A 24,340-nucleotide genomic window follows, 5' to 3' on the forward strand; every position below is an offset into this window, starting at 1 on the left:
TCAATTACACGCGCCGGCGCGGGTGATGCCCCAACGCCTTTGCTTTATATAGAAATACTCTTCTACTCGTCACATCCCCCCTCGTCCATCCTCGCCGATATGTGCGCGTGCGGGATATTCCAGCTGATCCCCGTGACTAGGTAGCTTGCATGTCGTCGACCGATGATGTACGTCTCTCTCGCCAAGCCAAAGCCACCAGTCCACCTGAGCCTCATGTCCCCGCCGGCTAGATGCTATTCCAAGACCGGAAAACATCAGTTCCGTCGACTTAATGTATAATAGATGTACGTCTCCAGGGTTCCCTGCTGAGTGATAGTCAGATTAGTCCACGAGCTCTTAGTAAAGGCACACGACTATTCACCGAACCAATCGATTTGGGCAGTGGGATAGCCTGTATGAGTTCCATAGGAATGTATGTATTGTTAGCATCGAAGCATCTCCTGACTTACTTCCGCCAATTATTCAGACCCCCCGCTTGCCCGTCTCAACAAGGACCTTACGGCACATATCTCTGAACGCGTACTCGATATTAGAAAAGAACGACTGGATAAGCTTGTCATAGGACAGGCCGCTGTGCGAGAATTAAAGATAGAAAGCACATTCATCCGTGAAAAGCAACATAAAACAAGTCGCGCTGTCCACCACTCTCCCACTCCCCACTCCACCCAGACCAGCTCGGAGACGGATACGCTATCTGATGAAACAGAAGCAGATCAAAGAGCTTTGATACGGCTCCCGGGAGACATAGTTTGCCCACTGGCTTCAGCCTCTTCAATCGACCCAGACCACACACGCCGTTCCAAACAAAAGCCAGCAATGAAGAGCGCCTATCCGTCCTGACCCGGCCTCTCATAAGGAGCAGAGATGCAGACATGCAGAGTCCCTCAGCCTCAATCACTCTGTGTCTCGCTTGCTAGTAGCAGGCTCGCGAAGAGCCGCGATGTAGAGATCGGTGATCTCTTTGTCAGTCTTGCTGTTGGCAGGCTCGCGCAGGGCGGCAATATAGAGGTCGGTGATCTCCTTGTCACGCTTGCTGTTGTCAGGTTCGCGCAGCGCCGCAATGTAGAGTTCAGTGATCTCTGTAGCACTCTTGTTGTCTACAGGGTCCGCGCTACGCTCTGCCTTGTGGTAGACGGCAGCGCGGGTATCGGCCTGAGCAGGTCATGTATGTCAATGGACTGGATCCGCGAAAAATAACTTGGTAGGTGCTCACAGACATTTGCAGGCGCCGCCGAGACCTCGAGACTGGCGAATGCCACAACGAGACTAGCAAAGATAGAAGGACGCATTCTGGCGATGGGGGGCGAGTGACTCTTTTGGGAACCTCACGAAGTTTGAGAAGATTGGTGATTCAGAGATGAGTTGCGGCAGTTAGTAGTAGGTAGAGAGCAGCGAGATTTGTCTGCCCATTTATACTACGAAAGGTTCTAGTAGAAAGACGCGGAAACCTCTAGAAGAACATACCGAAGTTCGTCGTAACAAACATGATCATGGTAGGCTATCTAATAAGCTCAGAAACCTACTCTTCAGCTGCTCATTTTCAGGTGGCTTTTAAAACTGCCGTGGCAGAGCATGCCGTCAAAGAACTTGAAGGGCGGCAATGTTGATGATGGAGGCAGTAGCGACATGCAATATTGACGATGGCGACAGTAGCGGCATAGCGATGGTCCAATTCGCTGATGACATTGCATAAGCCGTCTTACTGGAACGCATCTTTATGTCAGCGGGCGCAACAATCACGTCTCACACGTCGCAGGAAGATAGGCTATTGTACGGCGCCCGACGATATCTTACTCCGAAATCCTCGTCTACACGATAGTCACTGCATAGCCTAACCGACGTCTGACCCGGCCTGTCTCTCCGATTGTGGTCCCCGACATCCGCTTGGTCTCTCCATCCTCTCTTTTCTATCTCTAGAAACGCAAAGTATTGGGTCTTCAATTCAGACACAATCGATATCAGATGATTAGAGTTGAGTTGAGAAAAGAGCAAACAGCGGCCCTTGACTTTGGAAGTCCAGCACAGAATTGGCGAATCTCTAAACCACCACGGTCTTGAAGATGCCGCTCTTTCCTTGTACTGTTCCTCATAGTCCCGTCGCGAAAATGGATAGGCACACGCAGGACGAAGACGAAGACGAGACACGCAGTTTCTTACATCACAGCTCGATTCAACAGCATGCCATGAGAAGACAGACCAGAAAACTTATCATCCTCACCCTCGTCAATGCAACTATGCTCATACTCACCGGAGGCCTGTTTGTCACCTTGTTGCATGCCGAATTCTTCGTCCGGAACGCCGACTTGCGTCGTGTGTCGAGCTACAGTAAGTGTGATCGAGATAGGGGTAAAATAACCTCATAATTGAACTGACAAACAAAGGCCCCGTTCACAACCTGGTCGATCTCGATATGGGCCTCGTCACCGCCAATGGCACGCTCTTCCCCCCCAAACACCCTGCCATCGGCCGGCAGATGCCCAACGACGCTGCCGACCTGCTGTGGGCCGACTGGGAACTCACTCGGGTCCTCCCCATCACTCGGTCAGACATTCTACGCATGGGAAAAGACCCCAGCACTGTGGCCAAGCTGGATGATGCCGCATGGGGCCTCGGCGACGACGCCTACGTCGCCACGTTTGACGTCTATCACCAGCTTCACTGCCTCAACACGCTGCGCCACATCGCCTACGGTTCGTATTACTCCAAATCAGGAGTCAATGCCACCGGTACGTCTATGAATGAGATCCACGTCAACCATTGCGTCGACATGCTGGTGCAGGCGCTCCAGTGCAGTGGCAATGTGAATCTTATTACGATGCACTGGGTCGAAACCCAGACATACCCGTACCCTGATATGTGAGTGTCTTTTCGGGCTGGATCTCTTGAGATACATAGCTTACACCTTAATATAGGTCAGTGAATCGGAAGTGTATCAACTTTGACAAGTTGACCCAGTGGCGGCGGGAGAATACGATCGATATGGACAAGTACGTCAAGGTGATGCAGAAGCCGGATGGTGTGAAGCAGCGCCCTGCGCCGGATGCCCTGTATGAGTTTCACGGCTTGGATAGCCCGAATCATCAAGGTGGTGCGAACCCTGGCGAGGATTTTAATTTCTAGCTGACCGCTCGGTCATCTTGAGTAGTTGCTCATACTCTGTATAGATAGATTCATTGGTCTAATAGAGCAGGCGGTGTCTTGATGACGCTGTGTGAAATACACCAGCTTGTTGGTGATCTTCTGTGCATATCAAGAGTACCATCAAGTTTCGTACACAAGTAGCCTCGATTATCAAGACCGTACTGCAACAATGCGCCATCAACTCCCACCTCCTCCCCGTCCTCTCATGAGCGTATGCGCATAATGCCACCCCTCCCCCATCATGTCCTTCCGGACGCGGTAGTTCCCCTCCGCCACCCTCAGGACCCCGAGGTCCACGTCCACGACCCTCATCCCCTCAGCCCCAGGCTCCATCTGGCTCCCCTCCACGACCCCGACCAGCGGCATCGCCACGCGGCTCAGCCCCCCCTCGTTGACAAACACGACGGCGATGCCGCTCTCGCACGCCCGCGCCACCGTCACGCTCTCGAGGAAGACCCGCTCGCACTGCGGGTTGATCTCCCGCGCCGCCCGGTCCACGTCGGACAGGTACCAGCAGCACGGCACGAACACCACGTCCGCGCCGTCGGCCACGAGCTCCCGGAACGCCTCGGGGAAGCTCAGGTCCCAGCACACCAGCATCCCCGCGCGCACGGCCTTCTTCTCCTTCTTCTTCTCCCCGCCAACGCCTTCGTCGTCATCATCCCAGGTCAGGGGCGTGTCGAACGCCGTGTGCGCGTCCTGGCCCGAGGACGTCAGGTGCGGGCGCTCCGGGTGCCAGAGGTTCTTCTTCTGGTAGGCGCCGAGCACCTCGCCCGTGCCCGCGGCGACAAAGTACGCCATGTTGCGGATCTCGATGCCCCGCCTGTCGGCCCTGCCGGCCTCCTGCTCCTCCTCCTCCTCCTGCGGCGGCTCGTCCGCCTGGCGACGGGGATGCACCTCGCAGATGGTACCCGGGACGATGCTGATGTCCAGCTCGCGAGCTAGGCCCCGGTACCGGGCCAGGTACGCCGCCGAGGCCCTCGTGGCGGAGACAAAGTCTGCGTGGTCGGGGACCCAGCCCGTGAGGTGATACTCTGGCAGCACGGCTACATGGGCGCCCTGGGCCGCGGCTTCGCGGATGTGTGCTTCTGCACGGGCGAAGTTGGCTTCTGGGTCGACCGGCTTGGGTGAAGCGAGTCAGTGAAATGGAATTGATTGGTTGTAACATGAGTTGTTGATGTGCGATCCGGGGTTGAACGACCTACTACTGACCTTGGGCTTAAGCTGTATCAGCGCAAACTTGTACACTGGCGCCATCTTTCCTTGTGTATGTCAGATCTAAAGGCTAGGATTCGTAGACAAGTAGCTAAATCGAACCAAAGTACGGTTTAGAAAGTCGCATGCCGCGCCAAAGCTTGAAGCCGGAGGGATGATGTCAGTCAGTTTTAGTCGGTCTTAGGCTGGATTTGCGGGGGGCCAGCAAACCGAAATACGAGCGGAACGGGGATATCAGATCATGAAGCCGAGAAGTGATGCTTTCCAGTGAGTCATTCATGTTTGTCTGGAAGACCGAGAGACGAAATTGCGCTTGATTTTCGATTTCTGCCAGACCACACTTTGAACGGTTGCATAATGAAGAGGGAATGATGTATCTGGAGTATTTTATATTTGACGTTAATTCGTATGTTCGCTGGGCCAGACCTCTCCGAGAGCTTAGCTGTCGCGCTGCCCTACGCTGCCTCTCTACCAATGCATCCCATAGACATCTATGGATACCAAAGAACGCGGCTCCTCAACCCCCTGCCTTGTCTATCCACCCCGATATATGCACCGCCCACCCTCACCCTAAACCATCTGCGCCGAGAACGCCGTTGCCAAGTTTCCTTTTCAATATTTTCTCCTAGTTGACTCACAGAATAGTTCCGAAGCTGGCGATGAAGCCGTTAGCAATGAAGACACACGTAGACGTTCTCTCTCTCTCTCTCTCTCTCTCTCAGATACAAGCCCGGAACAAACTCACCCAAAAGTCTTCTTGATGCTCCGGACATAGTACTCGTCCCAGTTGCGCTTCGTCACCTCCTCCTGGCCGACGGGCACGCCGCTCCACGTGACCCGCATGACCGTCACGCTGTCGACGTCGTTCTGGTCAAACTCGATCTGCAGGCGCGAGTAGTGGCCCGCGGGCCACTGGTCCAGCCGCCAGCTCTGCACGATCTTGGCCGGCTCCTCGAGCTCGAGGTACTCGCCGCTGACGTTGCCGCCGAACAGCTCGAAGCGCCCGCCCACTTTCGCGCCCTCGAAGACCTTGGGCGGCGCGCGCGTGAAGGCCGCCAGGCGCTGCGGGTCGGTGAAGGTCTGGTACAGCTCGGCGGCCGTGGTGCGGAACTCCTCCGACTCGGTGACGGTGGTGGTGTTGACGAGCTTGCCGCCGCTCTGCTGCGCCGCGGCCTGCTGCGCCGGCTTGGCGGCGGCGGCGGTCTGCGGGTGCATCTTGGGCGTCGAGAAGCCGCTCGAGGGGTTGGAGCCGGGGGCGTGCTGGATGTCCTTGCCGTGCTCCGCGATCAGGGCGCCGGGCAGCTGGAGGAAGGCCTTGCGCAGCTGCGGGACGAGCTTCGTCCGGACGAGGTCCTTGACGGGCTGCTTCTCTTTGGACTCGGAGTAGATATCGATGTCGAACACGAACTCGTCCTCCTCGGTGTCGTGGGCGACCTCGGGAACGGTGATCGTACCGGAGACCTCGTCGGCATCAGGAGCAGAGCCTGCAGGGAGAAGGCCAGAAGGTTAGCATAGGAGCATCCCCAGGACAACAAACGCCAAACATTGGCGAAGACTACGGGCAGATTGACACGCGATAAAGGTGGATTCAATTGAGGATTCTATGGGAAACGTACCTGAGTATTCCAGGACGAGCTTGACATCATAAATGGTTATAACCTTGCCCTTGCGCTGGCTGACGTCGACGTCGCCCTCCATGCTGACCACCTTGCTCACGCCGGCCTTGACGTCGCCATTCTCAACCTGGACCTTGGTCAGGTTGTCCTGGAACCACTGCCTGGCCCATTCCGAGACGTCCTTGTTGACCCAGTGCCAGTTGTTGGGGTTGTGCAGAACCATCTTGACCTGTTTTGTTCGGGGTTGTCGCCTCGGGGAAACGGAGTACGGAAAGCCTGCAAGCAGTGTAAGAAAGCACGTCAGCACCAATCGAAGTGAATTGTGGCATCTGCGTTCTCTCAAGACTGCAGGGAAGGGTAGGGCGATCAGGATCGGCTTGGAAGCCGCAGCATATTCTGTCATCAAAGGAGGGAGTACAAGTCACCCTATGACTGGTGCCAGCTGGTATCTCATCATGCAAATTGCCCGGTGGAGGAAGAGGTGAAAGGAGACGAAGGTGAGGCTGAGAGACGCAGAACCGTGGAGTGCACGCAGAACTTACCTGTCACCTGCAGATAGCAATGGGGGATTGACCTAGAAACGTAAGAGGTTGGGTATCAATTGTCTCAAATATGATGCGCACTGAGGGAAAAGGAAGCCAAGGAACAGTCAGGCTGGAGGAGAGAGTAAGTAGTAGAGAAAGCTATGGAAGATCGGCGCAATTCTATTTTGTTCTCTGCTTTGGTCGCTGAGGGGCCCAGAGTGGGGGTGTCGTCAGTGCCTGGAAAAACTCATCTTCCAGCAGCCTTGCAGGGGCGCCGACCCCACATTTAGCTCTGTGAGTGCTGCCGACCCACTCGATGGCGGCCAATGCGTCCTGCGCTATTAAACTCAGCCTCCCAGACCGACTTTCATCACTGTGGTGTACTGTACAACACCACACAAGCCATGACAACTCGGCCTGATTGATTCAACTCCCAAGGCAAAGTGATCATACATAGCAAATGCAGAAGGTTTTGAAACGAGAAATCCCGTCCATTTAAGTTATGCAGACATGAGATAAATACACCGTTCATAAAGGGGCCATACACAGTACACAGGACTTTGAGCATAACCTCTCGCTGCCGCCAACCAGAAAAGGCAGCAGACTGACTGCCTGCACACACAACAATGGACAAGTTAGAAAGAAGCTTCCTCCGTCATGTACTAATATTCAGCCCAACTCCCTTCTCACTTCCCCTGCCTCCCTGACCACCCCCTTCCCTTCCCTCCCCCATCTCTCTTACCTCCCGCCGCTCGAAAACGCCCCCTTGACCTCGGCCCTCGGCCACTCGAAGAGCACGTCGCCGCCGTACACGTCGGTCACGACGCGGCTGATCCGCAGCTCCACCTCGCCGTAGAACCGCTCGCACTCGCGCGTCACGCGGTTGACCAGCCCGCGGCTGAGGTTCGGGTCGTCCGCGTCGCCAAAGTGCTTCTCGACGCGCTTGCGCAGCGTCTCGATGCCCTTGCGCACCTCGCGCGCGTCGTACTGGCCCAGCACCTTGTTGAAGATGGACTTGGAGTTGCTCGGCTGCGCCGCCACGGCCCCGGCCGTCTTGCCCGACGCCAGCTGCGCCTCGACGTTCTCGAGGTGCTCCAGCAGCTTGCCCAGCGGGCGGCGCATCACGGCGTTGAGGTACAGGCCCATGTGCTCCGCGAGCTCGGCCGACGCCGCGTCGCGCCACTCGTCCAGGACCTCGATGCCGCGCGGGTTCTCGACCTCTTCCAGGTAGTGGTTCATGTTCTCGATCAGCAGGATGTGGAAGTTGAGCGCCTCCTTGTCCTCCGGGTCCGCCGAGCCCGCGCCGCCGACGGACACGGCCGGGTTCTCGCGGGCGATGACCTTGAGAGAGTCAAACATGGTCCGCAGGAGACGGTCGTACTCGCGGTCGATTGTGCGGCGGGCGCCCGAGTTGACGTCGACGCCGATGAGCATGTTCTCGACGGCAGCGAGGAAGTTGGGGAACGTGCGCATGAACGAGATGACGCCCTTGCGCTTCTTGATCTTGACCTTGGTCTCCTCGATCGCCCGGATCTGCTCGTCGACGAACCTTCTGAAACGGCCTTCCAGATTGCCGTGCAGCTTCTGCAGCACATTGTTGAGGTAGTCCTGGTTAGACTGGCTCATGTCTGTGAGCTTGCGTTCCAAAGCCGCCAAAACACCAATGCCTTGTCTGGACGGAGAGTTAGTGTACTGTAATCAAATCGAGCTTCACACGTCACAACTTACAGAGGATCTTGTGACAAAACCCAGTCCACCAAGTTCTGCAGATCTTGCTCCAGGAACGCAAAGATGACCTCCATCGCACGGGTCACCCGCCTAGCAAGCTCGCGGTCTGGCTCCATAAGTCTGTGTCGCTTCAGATCGCCCCCTCGCCTGTCCCGCGGCCTGCTGGCAGCGACGACGTCGGTAAAGTCGGCCTGCTCTAGCGTGGTCGCGTGGAAGAAGTCGACGATGAAGTTCTGCTCCATCTCCACGAGCGGCAGCAGATCGTCCAAGACTCCCGCAAACGCCTCGTACGGCAGACTCCTGCTGTCAGTCGAAGTCTTGTCCACGCTAACCTTGCTTCCCTCGCCAAGAGGCGACCTCAGGCTCCTCGCCAGGGTCTGGCTTCGCTTCACGGTGAGCTTGCGGGCTGTCGTGGCAATCCCTTCCTCCTTCTTCTCCTGCTGATAGGTGAAGAGGAGCTCTGCCTCTTCCCCAGTGGGCTTTCGGGAGTTGCGCTTCCAGGCATCGAGCGTCTCCCGGAATTCGCTCTTGTATAGGGGGTGGCTCTTGTCCTGGTAGACCTGGATGATCCGGTTCCAATTGTCGAGATCCACATCGCGGGCGTAGAGTATCAGAGGGCTGTACTTCCACAGTAGCTCCCTGCCGGCGTCGTGGCTGCGTGGGTCGACCTTCTTGGCGAGGGCTCCTTCCATGGCTCTTCTCGTCGAGGCGCAGGCCGTGTCGATTTGCGACGCCATAAAGGCGACAAGCCGTCGCATGAACGTGTCGCTCTCGACCATGTACATTTCCTTCTTCTCTTGCACTATCCTCATCTTGCCAAAGTCGCTGTTGAGCCCTGGCTGGTCACCGCTGGTATCCTCACTGGGCCTTGGCTCGCTGGTACCCATTGACGGATCGATCTTTATCATGGCCTTGAACAATGTGACCAGCGCTGCTTCGATCTCTTCGATACCTGCCGAAGTGTCCAGCGGTGCGGTGCGCAGCGACTGCAGATCCTCGTTGGTGATGGCACAGATATCCAACAGACCCTCGAGTTCCTTCTTGAGAAGTTTCTGGTTCGCGGCCTGCACTTGAAGACCTTGGCCCTGAGCTTCAATGTATGAAATGTCATCCGAGAGTGTCTATGGGTAACGTTAGTGGATGTGACTGAGCGAACTCGCTGGATAGATGGGGGCAACTTACAGATAACTCGACACTGTAGAGAGTCAGAAGATTATCGAGCTCCTCACACTCGGCAATCGCCACGTCGATGCCTTTCTTGATCGCGCCAACCCTTTCGTCCTCCTCCCGGAACCGCGCGAGCCAGCCACCGGCTTGTGCCTTGTTCAGCTCGCGCTCCACATCCAGCCTCATCTCCTCGTAGTTGTGTCCCCTCATTTGTCCCCCTGGGACCCATCCGAAGTAATCTAGCCATTTTGTAAATTCGCCGGTCTTGGTGTTCATGAGACTGGGGTCGACACCAAGAGTCGCCAAGTACTTCGCATCGTTGCCTGCGACAACTGAGCGTCGTGATTCCTGCTCCGGTTCTGGCTCTGGCGTCTTCTTGGCAACTTCCAAGATTGGTCCCTGAGAGCTGGAAGGGCGACTGCCACCTCCAGGCACCGTGATCTTGACTTCTGGCACGCCGGAATTCCGGAGCGGAGTCTTTGGACGTTCTTCGGCCTGAGGCTTTGGCTTATCGACCGAGAGCGGCCTAGGCGGTGCTGGGACCACGCCGGTGATACCGTCCGGTCCTTCAGCACTCTTGGTCTGTGCCGCCTGGCGTAGACGCTCTCCAGCACCCCCGGGTCGGGGCTTGAAAGCATTTGCGGCGCTGGCAGCCTTCCAAAAGGCACCGGCGATATCGCCTCTAGACTTCTTCTTGATCATCGGTCCAAGGCCGGGTCGTGTCTCCTCCTCTGGTGTCTCGGTCTTCTCCGTCGGTTCTTGCGGGGTGGCTGGGCGAGGAGTCGACGTTGCCGAGGCGGCCGACACGTTGGTGAACGAGCCGTTCAGCGGGGTCTTGAGAGGAGCAGGCATGTCGGCTGTGCTAGGTGGCTCGGATGCTGGCGTCGAGGTGCGTTCGTTGACTGGCGGTATCTCTGGCCGTGTGCTACCCGAAGGTTTTCGTGGTGACATGCGGTCCGAGCTGCGAGGTGGCACGACCGGGTCCCTGTCCCTGGTTCGCATCGAGCTCAGCGGTGCTGGTACCAAACCTTCGTCGTTCGCGCCCTGCGGTCGGGTCGGGTCCATGGGGGGCCGCTTCCTCTCTGGGGGTTTCTCCTCCGGTGCGGGAGTTTCTGCCAATCCAAACGCGCCAGTGCCATTCACCGGGCCATTCCTCGACCTTGGCGGTAGACTACTGGCATCATCGCTGCGGATGGTAGACGCAGCCACCGAGTCTTGGCTCTTGTTACTCCCTGCGAGGCGGCGTAACGCGGCTTGGTTGGCGGAGCGTCCAGAGTCGATACTCCCTGCTGGAGACCCAGGTGCATTCGGTGGTGCAAAAGGTCCGCGTGGTGCGGCGCGAGGCTCCGGAGTTACACTGGGAGCCCCATAGCTCCCAGATGCAACTGACAGGTTGCTCTGGCTTGTATTTTCTGGAGGTGGTGCCGGACGGGGTGGTGGCGGTGCAGCTGCAGCTGCTGGTACTGCTGATGGGGTTCCGCCTCGTCTTTGCACACCTCCGAGGATCTGGTCCAACTCTTGCTGATCGAAGCCAGCGAGCTGCGGCACTCTCCCTCCAGTATATTTGCCATATATCTTGAGCAGGCTGGCAATGAAAAACTTCTTCTCCTTATCCGTCTGGGCCTCCCAATAATATGGTTTCCCAAGCGACACGACGAATCCCACGGTGCCGGCCCATGATCGCTGATCTGGATTGAGGCTTGGGCTGGTAAAGGAGTCAATCGAGGTCAGGTCGTCGAGGTTCCACGTCTTGCCGATTGAGAAGGTCCCATTCGGATTTTCTTTGGATTTATGCACACGAACACGGCCGGACTTTCTCACAGCTACGATGATAATACGGGGCTTTTGCGTCTGCGGCGATCGCGCTTGGGGAGGGGGCGGGCTCGTTGGGTAGCTCGAGTACTCGGTGATCTTGATATGGGTGATGTATGTTTCAAGGACTGCAGCACGTTGGTTAGTCGGCGATTTGATCACAGAATCCAGTCGCGAATCGTTTGCAAGGCCTGTTGACGTCGCAAGCTGCATTCACGGATGGGATGGTCGCGAAAGGGACGGAGCTACTCACCCGACCCGTCTTCATCCTTCTTGTTGAAACAGCTGTCGATGATGCGTCGCTTTTCATCCTCAAACCTCTCGGCCCTGCTCAGCTCGCGGCCATTCGCGGTCGCCATAGCCGCGTCGCCTCACCAACGGACGCGGCGGGTTGTCTTCACTCCAGATGGGATGCGGATTTGCGCGGAATCACCAACTGGGCAGCACTCGTCGTTTCGGATGTTGCAGCATCTTTCGGCGGGGCCAGGAAGGGGCGCAACAGCATGCGAATGAGAATACCCGGCCGACTGCTGCACGGTGGTGTTGCGATAACTTGGGCCGCGCGATTGACTTTGTCTGGCTGGTCTGTTGTCTGTTGTCTGTCGTCGGGTGGAGATGTGGTGTCAAGTTTCCAGATTGCATGCGGATAATATTAGAAGCTTCGACGACGAGGTTGGCCATTCAATGAGGGTTCAGTCCCTCGGAGACGCGGCGGCGTGGGTTCAGCTAAGCACAGCTATTCATATCCATTCCATTCCTACTAACTAACTAGGTAGGCCGGTCAGCCAGCCCAAAACCTCCTGGATCAAATGGAACCCAAGGAGGGCCCACATGGAAGGTCTGTGCTACTTCAGTGGCTGGAGCGGCATGTCCCGTGATCCATCCCTTGTATGTTTCGCATTTTAGGGGGCTTCTTTAGCGCATCTTGGGGCATTTGACTGCTGTACGGAAGCTGGAGACTGCTGAAGCTGTATCCGGGGCTTAACCAACACGGAACTTGGATGAAGATATGCCGCAAATATGTCATCGATCTAGATGGCTACATTCAGAGACCTTTCCAGACCGCTTGTTCTATGGCAGGATGTGATGTGTATCCAAAATAACCCCACATGTAAGCTTCAGTGGTAGTGTTCAAGACACAGGAGCTTCTGTGGCTTTACTACGTCCCCGTCTCTCCACGGCCGGCATGTCAGAGTCATTAAAGCAATGCCCTGGCACCATGACGTCTATAAGATTGTCCCAGAAACCCAAATCATAGAGATTCTCGACATCCTTTAGTCTCCACACCTGCTCCCACTCTCCGCTCCCCTCGAGCTTAAGAGAAGGATGGGGCGGCCGGCCGTTTTCAGTCCTCACGAGCACCTGGTCCGCCTCGACCGGCCACCTCGTCCACATCGGCTCGACTCGCGGGTCCTTGGGATGGTCGGGGCCCATCTTGCGCTTGTAGGCGAATCCGTCTTCCATCTCGTCTTTCCAGTCAGACCATTTCATGCTCTCGTTGGTCGTCACTCCGGTATAGACGTTCCACATGTTGTAGCCGAGCAAGCCCCAGACCAAGGGGCTCGTCAGCAGTGCGAGCAGGCTCACGGCGCCAATGTTGATCCGCTCGTGGAGCCCCCAGGACCAAGCAAGGAGCCAGGCGCTCCAAGACATGGGGCTGCCGTCGCTCAGCACCGCCCTCCACGGCAGCATCGACCAGGTCGGATTGCGAGCCACGGCGCGCTCGATGACAAGGGACATGCCAAGGGCGCCGCCATAGCTTGTGAGTACAGCGGTCGAAAAGAGGCACAAAAGGAACCATCGGGCATTGTTGGCACCAACGCAATTATTGATGAAGACGCAGTGATGGTCCATGCGACTGATACAGCGTTTGCACACGGAGCAGTGCTTGGAACGGGCGGGTTTGAGAAGGTGGCAGGTGCGGCAGTCGGTGCCTGGGTAGAAGAGCGTGAAATCATAGGGATATTGAGACATGTGATAGGCGTGGTTGGATGGGTCGATGATTCCTGGGTCCGTGAAGGCGGCTAGATAGGTGAAGAGGTAGGGGAAGAAGACAGCCATGGAGAGGGTGAGCTTCTGGACCGCGCTGATGAGAGGCCATGCTAGCGGAACGGCGATGTATTGGGACACGGACAGCAGGAGAACGAAAAAGATCTGCTCAGTGTTAGACACACATTGCAGGTCACAGACGCTGACTTGGCTGACCGAGAGATACTCACTAGAACGGTTGGATGCTTATCGTACATGATGAATGTGCCGAAGCGGGAGAGCGAACTTGTGAGCCGACCAGAGGTGAGCTTCTGGTCCAAATCCATTACCGCTCGAGGGATGTAGACCCATATCAGACGATACAGCCAAGCAACTGGGGTCCGCCTGCACGAATGAACGAGAGTCAGCATGCTATAAATACGAGATAGGGAGGCGGAAGACTTTACCTCAGAGCAGGCAGCCTTCCAAAGAAGGCGACGAAGGTCATGAAAGAAATGGCCAGCACTACGGCTGCGATCTTTGCTAGGGGGCCCATATTGATGTTTTTGAGTCTTGAACCTCCAAACCCTGCATAATCAAAAGTGCCTAAGATGTTGAAAGTGCGGCAGAAGCCTTTTCAGCAGGCATAAACATCTGTCGATTCAGGTTCGGGGACGGTGATCTGCCCTTCTCGTTCTGGTGACTCAGCAATCGAAATCCAGCGAAACCAAAAGGCGGCGAGGCTGCTCAGCTGTCACTGATCAGCTCTGCCATGCATGTCATTCCACAGGCTAGGACGGAAGCGTAGCGTCTCACACTGAGAGTGAGACTGGTCACGACGCACTGGTGACGCGCGACCTGGGACTGGAAATCGCTCTGCTGAGAGGGGCGAAGCAGCAGACCGGCCGATCCCGATCCTTCCTCGAGAAAGCCGGTTCTCGTACTCAAATCTCCTCCTTCTTTTGTTGTTTCAAGGACCCCGATTTCGCGAGACTATTTGCTGACTGCCTGTTATGCGCACTCGGTGCTTTTCTTCAATCAAGATTGGGAATCTCTCTAAGCGTGCATAGAGGTTCTGCCAGTAGGTGCATACATTAGCGCGAGCGAGCGCCCCGATACATGAATGTGCTGACGTTTGAGGCACCAGCAAATTAAAGCGGAGCCTGGACAGAGCACATGGTTTCGCGAATGGAAAGAGCAGAGGTCTCCACCTTTGGAACCACACGTCACGCGTTGGCGTCACATTCTCAGACTCCGGCACAGTGAGTGAGTGCAGCTTCTGGTCCATCGCTCGGGGCTGATTGTGAGCTGTGGCCACGGGGTCAAGACGACAGATGCGATGAGTATTTAAGGATTTTACTGCCTCTCTTCATTCACTCACTGCGTTGAGTGGACTACGCTCTGGTAATTCGCCTCCTCGTTTCGACTGTTTGCCAGCTCATGACCCAAGCAACTCACCACGCAATATCAACCGACCATTCAATATTCGAGCTTGCCACGTCTCGTTTCCGACTTTGCATGATATAAAACTATCATACAGAGGTATATCTGGTATTCTCTAGCAGTTTGCGACCAAGCAGGCCGGCTGCTTCAACGCTTGAGTCTCGTCGACTGGTTGGAGGGTTAGGGTTAGGGTACCCCTTATCGCGCCTGGCTTGACAAAATACTGTCGAATGGCGCCCGGAATCGTTTATAGTGGCGTGGGGGGCGCTGAGGGCGATGGAATATTCAAGGGACTCAAGTTCTGGATCGCTCAGCGGGTGCCCATGAGAAGTACCTGGGTTGAGCGCATCGAAGTGAGTACGCTGTTCCCTACCTATGCCACTTAGTACTGACCGGATCTTAGAGCAATGGCGGTTCGGTCGTTAAGCTGGATAAGCTTGCTGACATGATCATTGCCGATCACAAGAGAAAAGATGCACCGCCAGGGTCATACTCGTGGAAGCTGATCGACGACAGCGTGAAGGAAGGCAAGTTAGCGGACCCAGAGACCTACCTGATCGGTCGTCCTCTCGGTACTTCGAGGCCAGTTGCATCATCACAACCCACCAAGGGTACACGCACGCCGTTTACCAAACAGGACGACGATATTCTTGTCGCATGGGTCATGCCCTATTTTAGAAGAGGCGAAAGGACTGCCGGCAATGAGATATACCAGCAGCTCGAACAGAAGGTAAGCCCATCAGCCTCGTCTGTGTCGTCTTTATATTCATGCTGATACTGACTTCTCGCCCCGTAGTATCCGCATCACACCTTTCAATCCTGGAGAGATCGCTGGGTCAAGAAACTGAGACATATTCACGAGACGAATGCGGCCGCGGCCAGCGGCCCTCAAATGCCACCGCCTTCGCCTGCTCCAGCGCAAAAATCTCCTTCTCGCCCGCCAGTCAAGCAGGCTTCAAAGAAGATCGCACCCGAATCCCGGGTCAAATTCACTGAAGAGGATGACGATCTCTTGCTCCTTTACGTTCGGGAGCGGGTTGGCGATAGAGGTATTGGTGCAGATGGAAATAAGATTTACCAGGAATTCGCCGAAGACGTAAGTCCAGCTCAGTCTGTCCTCCCAAGAAATCACACGTCTTGCTGACGGGAGACTTCATTTTTGTCTAGTTCCCGCACCATTCATGGCACTCTTGGCGCGACCGCTTTATCCGCCACCTGAGGCCACGATTAGAAGCTTCTGAGTCTCATGAGGAGGAAGCAACCTTGTCGCCCGCCAAACGCAAGTCGCCCCAAAAGACGCCGACGCAGTCTCCACAGCAGCCAAAGCAACCGATCTCTGCCACCCCGTCCAAGCATATCCAGCAACGACAGCATCAGAATTCACGCTCGCCAGCAGCCGCAGAGATACAGAACAAGGACTTCCAGCAGACTAATGAAACTGAGGATGCTGAGGTCGGTCTGTCGACAGAAGATGGTCAGCAGGAGCCTGTGGAAGACGAGGAGCATAGCTCCGATTTGCCACCAGCGGACCCTCGAACAAACAGACAACAATTCTTCGACGACCTGAAATCCTTCATGGAAAGCAACGAGGATTTTATCAATCTGTGGCCTCAGGTGAATGGCCATGCCATCGACCTTTTCGATCTGTACCAGAAGGTAACAGCGGACAACCCAGTCCCTGAGCACCGAAATTGGGAACAGATCGCCGAGGCACTCGACTTTGACTGGATCGAGGATCCTTCCATTTTGGGCAATCTGCAGACATGCTACGAGAAACATCTCGGCGAATTCGAGCTCGCCCTTCAAGAGTTTGAGGATATCGAACAAGATGACGAAGGTGATGGATCAGAAGAAGAAGAGGAAGCAACAGCATTTCCGCCCACGGCAGCCATGAGGTCTTCTCCCCCTGTTGTTACTGGCTTGAAGCGCTCCATGGAGATGGCAATGATGTCGGACGCCAGTCTTGACCCAGAAACCAGCACCAGGAAGCGATCCCGGCGTGATCCACATGGAGAGATTCCGAGCACGCCCGATGAGAAATTGGGCATTAGAAGGCCACAGAAGCTGGCGGCTCCTCTCCCAATGCCCAAGACACGCGATATCATAGCAAGCCCCGAACTCGATAGCGTCCGAGAAAGCTCCCAGCAACTGCCACCACGGACTCGGATCGTCCACCAACCACCGGTGGAGCCAGAAACTCAATGGTTTGATGCTCAGACACAACAGCAGGAAGACGATGTCTTTTTTGATGACGGGCTTGATATCACGCCTTCCCAGCAGCTCCGCTCCGAGATCGAGCAAGTCAGTCCTATTCCGTATCGGCTCCAGAAGCGAGACAATGGCTTGGCTTCCACAACGCAAGGATCAGGATCTGGGAATGGTATGTCTGAGAAAGCGAGAGGCAAATTGCCCGTGAGGGTCAGCGAGCCGTTGTCGAGGAGCCGAGATATGCCGTCGAGGAGTCAGAACGAATCGTCAACAGAGCAGAAAGCGAAACGTCGAACCTTGCCTTCGTCGTTTGGTGTGCCCCGACCTACTCCACCCTCGGTTCAACCACAGCCCGCCCGACATATACCAAGACCTACGGAGGACGAGGAAGAGTCGATGTTCGTTCAGGACGACGATCCTTCACCAGAGCCAGTGAGGCCTATGCAGACGGCTCCGCATTCGTTGACTGCCTTAAGAGCCGCTGCACTGCCAAACGTCGGGACTCGTCATCGAAGCTCTCCTCAACTTCCTCCCACAAAGACGCCCACATCGACTGAGCAGAATAAGCTCGCAGAGACCATCGACCATTTTATATCCATCGGCTATCCCGAGAACATCGTCATCCAGGGACTCAAAGCCGCGACCATGAACGTCGGGCTCGCGGGCTCGGCCATGGAGTCGCTCATGGCGGGCAAGGGGATCCCGACGCACCACGAGGGCATCTGGACGCAGAGGGATGACCAGGCACTGGAGCTGGTGGACTCGGCGATGGACAGTCACGGCAAGCAGTCGGAGAAGGAGATGAGGAAGATCCAGAGGGAGTGGAGGAGGTTGTCGTACAAGCACGGGGTCGAGAGGATCGAGGAGCGGAGGAAGTTCTTAAGCATGATGGATGCGTAGTTGGTAGTTCATAGCTGGTATAGGCGAGATTGTATTTCGTATCCGCAGTGCTGCATACCCCTGATGATGGACGTTAATTCTGTGTAGATAATTTGCTGCCTACTAGCTTTGGGGAGAGTGGAGGTGGTGTAATGGTACTGTTCTGTGATGGTTCGAGATATCAACGTTGTGCCGAGGTGCATGCTTGTGACAACTCGCAGAGTGCAGGCTTGGTATAAACGACCAGCCCAGATGATGCAGCAGACATAACGCCTACCTCACCTTGCACTTCACCATAGGCCTCAGATCTATCTCGCCGTGGCATACCCCCTATAATAGTTCAAAGCACGTCCCTATGTCAACCCTTGATAAGACTGGTTGGTTGGCTCAGTGGGATAGAGCACCAGCTTGCGGGGAGACGAACTAACTCACCATTGCACATCGGTGAGGAGGCGAACTCTTGACAAGACAGTACCGGGTTCGATTCTGGGTTCCGCCGAGATTTTTCAACTTTGTTTGATGAGGCGGTTCCCACCTCGAGGGGATGGCTCCGTCCATCCTTCAGGACGGGAGAATCGGGCTCGGAAAGTCTTTTTTTGCTGATCGAGACCGGTGACACCTGAGGTTGTTTTTTTCTTATCTTCTAGTGGTGAGTGCTTCCCCTTTTGGGCAAGATGAGGCTATTCACAGATCAATTTCCCATCACTTTTACCACTCTATGGAATTGTGAATATGAATGCCTTTGTTCTTTACTAAACGTTCATATTCACTCCTGCAAATACTACCAAGGATTTCGGAGGCAAAACAACACTGCTACTCACCGTGATCTGCGCAGCCGCCTTACAAGTAACAAGCCTGATCATTCGACCTTGACTACCGGCCATCTACACAATGGAAGAAAGGAATGAAACGGATTTCTTGGTGTTCAACTCTTTCTTCTTCCTTTTCTTCCTCCTTGTCATATTTGTTTACTTCGCCCCCTTACTTCCCCGTCGCGCAAAGCTATATACCCAACGCCGGCTAAGTTAAGCTTAGTCAGAAGAATAAAATGAAATACACCATGATGGCTGCTGCGTAGCCGTGTTAAAATTCGTTGGAGTCAGCATCAACATATTCATGCCACATCAGTTGTCGATTGGAACCTGAGGCATGTGGGATGCTGTTGGGTGGAAATGGAATTTCAGTGACTCACCAACACAGCCTTTGTCTCTTCCTAACACAGCACCATACACTCACTTTACCCTGCATCGGCCATCATGACAACCACGGAGGCATAAGAAGCTGCACGATATTCTGCTGTCTTTGCTACTCCCTGGTGGAGATTCTCTTGCTGCGGGAATTGTATAATACTTGTCTTCATGAAGGAGGCAGAGAGAGGCACATAGCACTCTAGTCACAATGACCAATGATCGAAGCCTTATGATCCCACCACTTGTACAGTAGGTTGGCACACAAATAAGTGATGGTCAGACTAGTTGACGGATCCGGTTTTAGGTCGTGAGACTACCCTTTGAGTTCCAGAAAACTAGAACTTGGCACCCATTGCCAGTATTGAGGTATCCCCTGATGAGTTTCCCCGACAATTCCGACCGCTTCGCAAGGTAATGCAGATGAAAGCTAGCTGTCTTTTGGTTTTCAGTACTTTTGAAAGATGGATGGAAGTTGGAATCCACCCATTCCATTCATCCATGGCAATGTCCACTTTCGCATGGCTGAAAATACGGCACGAGTGCGCTTGTGCTGGACGCTGTGCTGGATTTCCCCAGCCGCTGTCGAGCACTGTGGGTGGGGCGCTAGGGTGGCATCGGCGCCCCACCGGCGGGCACTAAAGAGCCGCCACGAGGAATGGCCCGCCGCCCGCCGCCCGCCGCCCTGCCACCTCGGCCATCCCCCACCAGATCTGCCACCCAGCGCTGCGATCCCAGCTCCAAGCCACAGCCCTTCCCCGGGGCAGGCGATGCACCGGACTCGAGAAAACGTACGTTGACATGCATTTTGTGTAGAGTATACTGCAGTTCGCGGCATTGAGGCGCATCTGCGGTTTTTTTTTTTTTTTGCTAGGGCAGCGTCGCGTCGATGTGGGCGGAATTTGGGCTGCTGTTTCGAGCAAGCATTAGCCCAGCAGCACCGAAATGTCTTCGTAATCACCTGCACCGGAGAGCAACTACAGCCACGGCCAGCAATAGGACCAGCCAGATGTTTTACATCCCATCCATCCCTTTGCAAGTTGATATCTAGCCTCTTCTAGATCGTCAGGAGAAGTGTTGGCTCGTGGGGAGCCTGGGACGGCTGGCATGAAGGGGGCGGATCCACGCCTTGGCCTCTGGCATGTGGTAAATGGGCTGGGAACCCGCCACGAGACTCGTCCTTCATAAATATCTGCAATTCTGTCTATGGAAGCTCTGAAGATTTCCCAAGACATTGGACTCTTTTGTTTATCAATGAGTACCAGACAAGATATCTGCATTTCCTTTTTCTTATCTGCGTTTTCACGCTGACTCAACATCATCACCGAGCAACAAACAGACATCAAAAGCCTTCCATTGTTCTGAAGTTCGACTGGTCGACTTCATGTTCTTTACTCCTTCGCATTAAACACATACGGAACATCATCAGCAAAGGCACTGGCTTGTTTTATTTGGCCTCATTTTCAGAATGCTTCGCCCTTCTTGCACCCTCGCCTTTCTCGCATTCTTCATCGCTCTCATCACAGCGCTTCCTACCGAGCATGTCCTCTGGAGCAGAGGAACCATAAAGAGAGGCGGCTTTCTCATGAGCGGGGACGATGGGAGCGTCTACGTCGCACCGGCAGCAGCCCCGGCGCCTGCTCCGGCTCCGGCTCCTGCTCCGGCCCCGGCTCCCGCAGCTGCGCCAGCCCCAACACCACCCCCTGCGGTAAATCCCGGACCTGCCGCGGGACCTGCCAACTACGCGCCTCAAGGGAACGCTCCACCCCCGAGTGGTGGCGACGACAGTGCCCAGGGCGCACCAAACATCGTCGCCAACGCCTTCACCACCGTCACCATCAGCCCCTTCCTCACGACTAGGACGAGTACAGTAGGGGGCAGTGTCGTCACTGTTCAGGCTCGCATCTGAATTCGGTTTTGTTCCGGGAAGTGACTTATATATGTATATCCTTTTGGGGGACTGGGTCTTCTGCTCTCGCACGCTGGCGTTTCCTGCGCGAATTGGTTCTTGTGTGTATATTGGCTTGCTTTGCTCTGCCTGCATTGACTGCATTGGTACCTGTTTATGAACCTGAAAAGACGGGATGGTATTGGTGGGACACGATCTCTTGAGCATACGAGTATCTTAGACTTTTAGATAGACGACGCGAGCAATTGTGCTTGTTTCAAAGCCGAGCGCAAATTACATCACTGTCGCTTCCATTCGTCGTCTCGTCGGAAGTGTGGCGCTACCAACCCCAAGATCCCTCCTCTACTTCATATGGCTGTCCCCCATCGTCTCCGTCGTCGTCTTGGTCATGATCTCCCTCAGCACGTCGTCGCAGTACTCCGGGTCGGGCCGGAAGTAGATGTTGCCCACGTTGAGCTCGACGACGAGGCCCCAGTCCCGGCCCGCCACCACGCCCTTGGAGTCGACGACCACGTCCTCTCCTCCACCACGGCCGACGCCGCCGAGCAGCAGCAGCATCTCGACGGCCCGCGTCACCGTCGACAGCGGCGTCATGTGCTCGGCCGCGTGCTTGCTCCAGACCTCGTCGCCCAGGAGCGCCGTGCGCACGGCCGCCGGGCAGAGGGCGTGCGCGCGGATGCCGTCGTCGGCGTGCAGCTTGCGCGCGACGGTGCGCGTGAAGTGCAAGATGCCGGCCTTGGAGGCGGCGTAGAGCGGGGTGAACTCCTGCGGGTACTGTTGTTTTTTAGTGTTAGCAGGCTGCGACACTGCTGTTTGCAAAGTTGAGAGAGAAGATACATGGCCGAGACAACTTACGATTCCGCCCACGCTGGCCGTGGTGATGATCGTGGCGCCTTGGCCCCGGTGCGGGCTCCTGCGGAAGTAGTGCTGCGCCAGGTAGGTCGTGCGGATCACGCCCTTGAGGTTGACGTCGATGCACGCCTCGTTGGGCGGCGGCGGCGGCGGCGGCGGGCCGTCACTGGCGTCACCAGCAGCGGTATCGTAAAAGTTGCCCTTCTCAAAGATGCCCGCGTTGGCAAAGACAAAGTCCAGGCGGCCCTCGGCCCGGAACACCCGGTCGAAGGCGGCGGCCTGCTCCTCGTACGACGAGACGTCGACGCGCGAGAAGGAGGAGCCCGGCACGGCGGACTCGGCGGCCCGCCCCGTGGCCTCGTTGAGGTCGAAGAGGTGCAGCCTCCAGCCCTTGGCGGCGAGGGCCTTGGCGACGGCGAGGCCCATGCCCGAGGCGCCGCCCGTGATGATGCCGATCTTTGGTGCGGGTGTGGCCATGGCTGTGGAGATCTCAGGAAATGAGGTAGGCTGAGATTCTGTTTACGAAAGAATGCAGAGTCGACTTTGTATAGGATAGAGAGTGTGAGAAATATGTTTTCCACGGCCGGATCTTGAAGTCGTTCTCACTGTCATCCGGCCGGAAGACGTGATCCGGAGTGGAGTTGCTGTGGTGCTCCGAGCACTCCACTTTTCCGGCAGGTTTTGTAAGTCATCGCATGGAACAGAATAGCACACGAAAGGCCTAGCAAATTCTCTAGAATGTCGTTGAATCATATTTAATGAGAGCAAGTCTACCCTAGCCTATCTCGAATATAGTGGCCTCTTTTTCAACGAGCTGAAATGCCGTACCACTACTGGTGGTCAACCCGAATCACAACTTTGGAGAAGTGCTTCTTCTGCTCCAACCGCCGATACGCATCCTTGGCCTCGGCCAGCTCAAACACCACGTCGTCGGCGGCCGGCTCGATCCCGCGCTCGTCAATGTACCGCACCGCGTCCCGCAGGTGCCGCCGGCTGCCGCCCAGGACCCCGCGCACGATGCACGTGTGCATCAGCGCCGCGAACAGCGGCGGCTGCCGGGCGCCGGCGTCGCCGACACCGCCGACGACGAGCACCACGCCGTCGGTGCGCACGGCCGCCAGCGACTGCGGTAGGGTCTCGGCCCCGCCGATGTCGATCACGAAGTCGAAGCCGCGGCGGCGGCCGGGCGTCAGGGCGCGCGCCTCCTCGCCCCACGACGGATTGCCGCGGTAGCGGACCGTGTGCGCGGCGCCGAGGGCCCTCAGCCGCGCGGCCTTGTCCGCGGAGGACGTCGTGGCGACGACGGTCGCCCCCGCCGCGGCCGCGAGCTGCAGCGCCGCCACGCTGACGCCCGCCGAGCCCTGCACGAGCACCCAGCTGTCGGGGCCGACGGCCCGCCCCCGCAGGCAGAACAGCGCGTTCCACGCCGTGGCCCAGGTGCAGGTCAGCGTGGCGGCGGGGAGCCAGCCGAGCGTCCCGGGCGCGAGCACGAGCGCGAACTCGGAGAAGACGCCGTGAGACCGCAGCGTGCCGTCGGTGCCCTGGCCCAGCATGCCGGCCGCGTCGGCGAAGGCCGCCTGCGCGTCGTCGCCGGCGTCGCGGGCGAGGTTGGGCGCGAGGTGCGTGACGACGCGGTCGCCCGGGCGGAACTCCGTGACGGCCGGGCCGACGGCTTCGACGAGGCCTGCGCCGTCGCAGCCTGGGATCAGGGGCGGGTTGATGGGGCCTCCGAGGTTCTGTGCTCTGGTGTGTTAGATGAGGGAATCCGACGAAGTAGACAAGCTTGCTGATGATGAGGAATTTCCAGTCCTTTGCTTACGGTTGGCGTCGGGACGGCTATGTCTCTGTGGTTGAGACTGGCAGCTTGGATCCGGACGAGCACATCGTGTGGTTGGAGGTCTGCTGCTGACGGGATGGGAATGTTTGTCTGAAACTCCAGGGAGGTCTCAAAGTCTATCTGGCTGGTAAGAACCCACTGGCGAGCCATCTTTCAAATTTCACAATAATGTTTGTGATGGTCTTGATATTGATTCCGAGCTGTGGATGAAACTTGGGGGAAATAGTTGGATCAAGAACACACGCTTGACTTGACTAGCCTCTCTTATATACTAGAAGTCACTGAATAGAATGTTATTAGAAATTCATTATAAATTCATAGCATCTGATGACAACCAAGTTCTCGATTGTAGACTGGATGTACCACATGTCGAAGCGAGTCGAGGGTTCGGCAACTCAAGGAGATGGAGTCGATCTGGTGAGAACTGGAGCACTTGCAGCGAGCCTCCGTTCAAGCTTTACTTAGCGCCAATTCGCATTTTCCTAATAGGGCTTAGTTCTGCCATTCAACCTACACCTTTGTCATCATGCTGATGCTCGTCATCTTACGAGGCCCGGCTTAAGATCACCGACGTCCTCGCGTCAATCCCCTCTGGGAAATTTCTCTTTCCCAAAGCGGGAAGACAAATATTGCTCAAGATGCAGTTGCTCTTTGTAAACACCACAAATGGCTCACGCCTGTCGCGGGAGCAGTCAAGGCGCATGAGGGGCCACGTCACGAAGGCCGCTTTCTCGGAAAGGCGGCGGCGGCGGGCCATGAAAGGCGAGATCCCTGACACGGCGGGCATGCCGCCAGGATGCCAGGTCATGGTGCCGTCGCCCCTCCGATCATCACCTGGCGACCCATCGCGTGCG

General features: G+C 56.2%; 10 protein-coding genes across 10 annotated transcripts; 3 read left to right on the forward strand and 7 right to left on the reverse strand.

Annotated features, from left to right (window-relative positions):
- Positions 1–894: 894 nt before the first annotated feature.
- Positions 895–1,289, reverse strand: E0L32_011496 (uncharacterized protein; the record flags this gene model as incomplete). Its single annotated transcript, XM_031134232.1, has 2 exons — positions 895–1,152; positions 1,218–1,289. 2 exons carry the CDS (start codon positions 1,287–1,289, stop codon positions 895–897), a joined length of 330 nt encoding a protein of 109 aa, XP_031000528.1.
- Positions 1,290–2,105: 816 nt separating this feature from the next.
- Positions 2,106–3,120, forward strand: E0L32_011497 (uncharacterized protein; the record flags this gene model as incomplete). Its single annotated transcript, XM_031134233.1, has 3 exons — positions 2,106–2,325; positions 2,382–2,856; positions 2,913–3,120. The coding sequence occupies 3 exons, from the start codon at positions 2,106–2,108 to the stop codon at positions 3,118–3,120; spliced, it is 903 nt and encodes a 300-aa protein (XP_031000529.1).
- A 198-nt stretch (positions 3,121–3,318) lies between these two features.
- On the reverse strand, positions 3,319–4,398 carry E0L32_011498 (uncharacterized protein; the record flags this gene model as incomplete). The annotated part of the gene is made up of 2 exons (XM_031134234.1): positions 3,319–4,263; positions 4,354–4,398. The coding sequence occupies 2 exons, from the start codon at positions 4,396–4,398 to the stop codon at positions 3,319–3,321; spliced, it is 990 nt and encodes a 329-aa protein (XP_031000530.1).
- Positions 4,399–4,990: 592 nt separating this feature from the next.
- E0L32_011499 (uncharacterized protein) lies at positions 4,991–6,195 on the reverse strand (the record flags this gene model as incomplete). The annotated part of the gene is made up of 3 exons (XM_031134235.1): positions 4,991–5,009; positions 5,102–5,840; positions 5,973–6,195. 3 exons carry the CDS (start codon positions 6,193–6,195, stop codon positions 4,991–4,993), a joined length of 981 nt encoding a protein of 326 aa, XP_031000531.1.
- Positions 6,196–7,234: 1,039 nt separating this feature from the next.
- Positions 7,235–11,562, reverse strand: E0L32_011500 (uncharacterized protein; the record flags this gene model as incomplete). Its single annotated transcript, XM_031134236.1, has 4 exons — positions 7,235–8,168; positions 8,225–9,345; positions 9,407–11,394; positions 11,457–11,562. 4 exons carry the CDS (start codon positions 11,560–11,562, stop codon positions 7,235–7,237), a joined length of 4,149 nt encoding a protein of 1,382 aa, XP_031000532.1.
- Positions 11,563–12,334: 772 nt separating this feature from the next.
- E0L32_011501 (uncharacterized protein) lies at positions 12,335–13,727 on the reverse strand (the record flags this gene model as incomplete). The annotated part of the gene is made up of 3 exons (XM_031134238.1): positions 12,335–13,357; positions 13,423–13,576; positions 13,639–13,727. The coding sequence occupies 3 exons, from the start codon at positions 13,725–13,727 to the stop codon at positions 12,335–12,337; spliced, it is 1,266 nt and encodes a 421-aa protein (XP_031000533.1).
- A 1,117-nt stretch (positions 13,728–14,844) lies between these two features.
- On the forward strand, positions 14,845–17,722 carry E0L32_011502 (uncharacterized protein; the record flags this gene model as incomplete). The annotated part of the gene is made up of 4 exons (XM_031134239.1): positions 14,845–14,967; positions 15,018–15,344; positions 15,411–15,710; positions 15,782–17,722. 4 exons carry the CDS (start codon positions 14,845–14,847, stop codon positions 17,720–17,722), a joined length of 2,691 nt encoding a protein of 896 aa, XP_031000534.1.
- Positions 17,723–20,356: 2,634 nt separating this feature from the next.
- On the forward strand, positions 20,357–20,797 carry E0L32_011503 (uncharacterized protein; the record flags this gene model as incomplete). Its single annotated transcript, XM_031134240.1, has 1 exon — positions 20,357–20,797. The coding sequence occupies one exon, from the start codon at positions 20,357–20,359 to the stop codon at positions 20,795–20,797; it is 441 nt and encodes a 146-aa protein (XP_031000535.1).
- Positions 20,798–21,139: 342 nt separating this feature from the next.
- E0L32_011504 (uncharacterized protein) lies at positions 21,140–22,126 on the reverse strand (the record flags this gene model as incomplete). The annotated part of the gene is made up of 2 exons (XM_031134241.1): positions 21,140–21,571; positions 21,653–22,126. 2 exons carry the CDS (start codon positions 22,124–22,126, stop codon positions 21,140–21,142), a joined length of 906 nt encoding a protein of 301 aa, XP_031000536.1.
- A 353-nt stretch (positions 22,127–22,479) lies between these two features.
- Positions 22,480–23,636, reverse strand: E0L32_011505 (uncharacterized protein; the record flags this gene model as incomplete). Its single annotated transcript, XM_031134242.1, has 2 exons — positions 22,480–23,385; positions 23,469–23,636. 2 exons carry the CDS (start codon positions 23,634–23,636, stop codon positions 22,480–22,482), a joined length of 1,074 nt encoding a protein of 357 aa, XP_031000537.1.
- Positions 23,637–24,340: the final 704 nt, after the last annotated feature.

Source organism: Thyridium curvatum (assembly GCF_004353045.1).
Source record: "Thyridium curvatum strain D216 chromosome Unknown NODE_108_length_111781_cov_84.672649, whole genome shotgun sequence".
Taxonomy (NCBI): domain Eukaryota; kingdom Fungi; phylum Ascomycota; class Sordariomycetes; order Thyridiales; family Thyridiaceae; genus Thyridium; species Thyridium curvatum.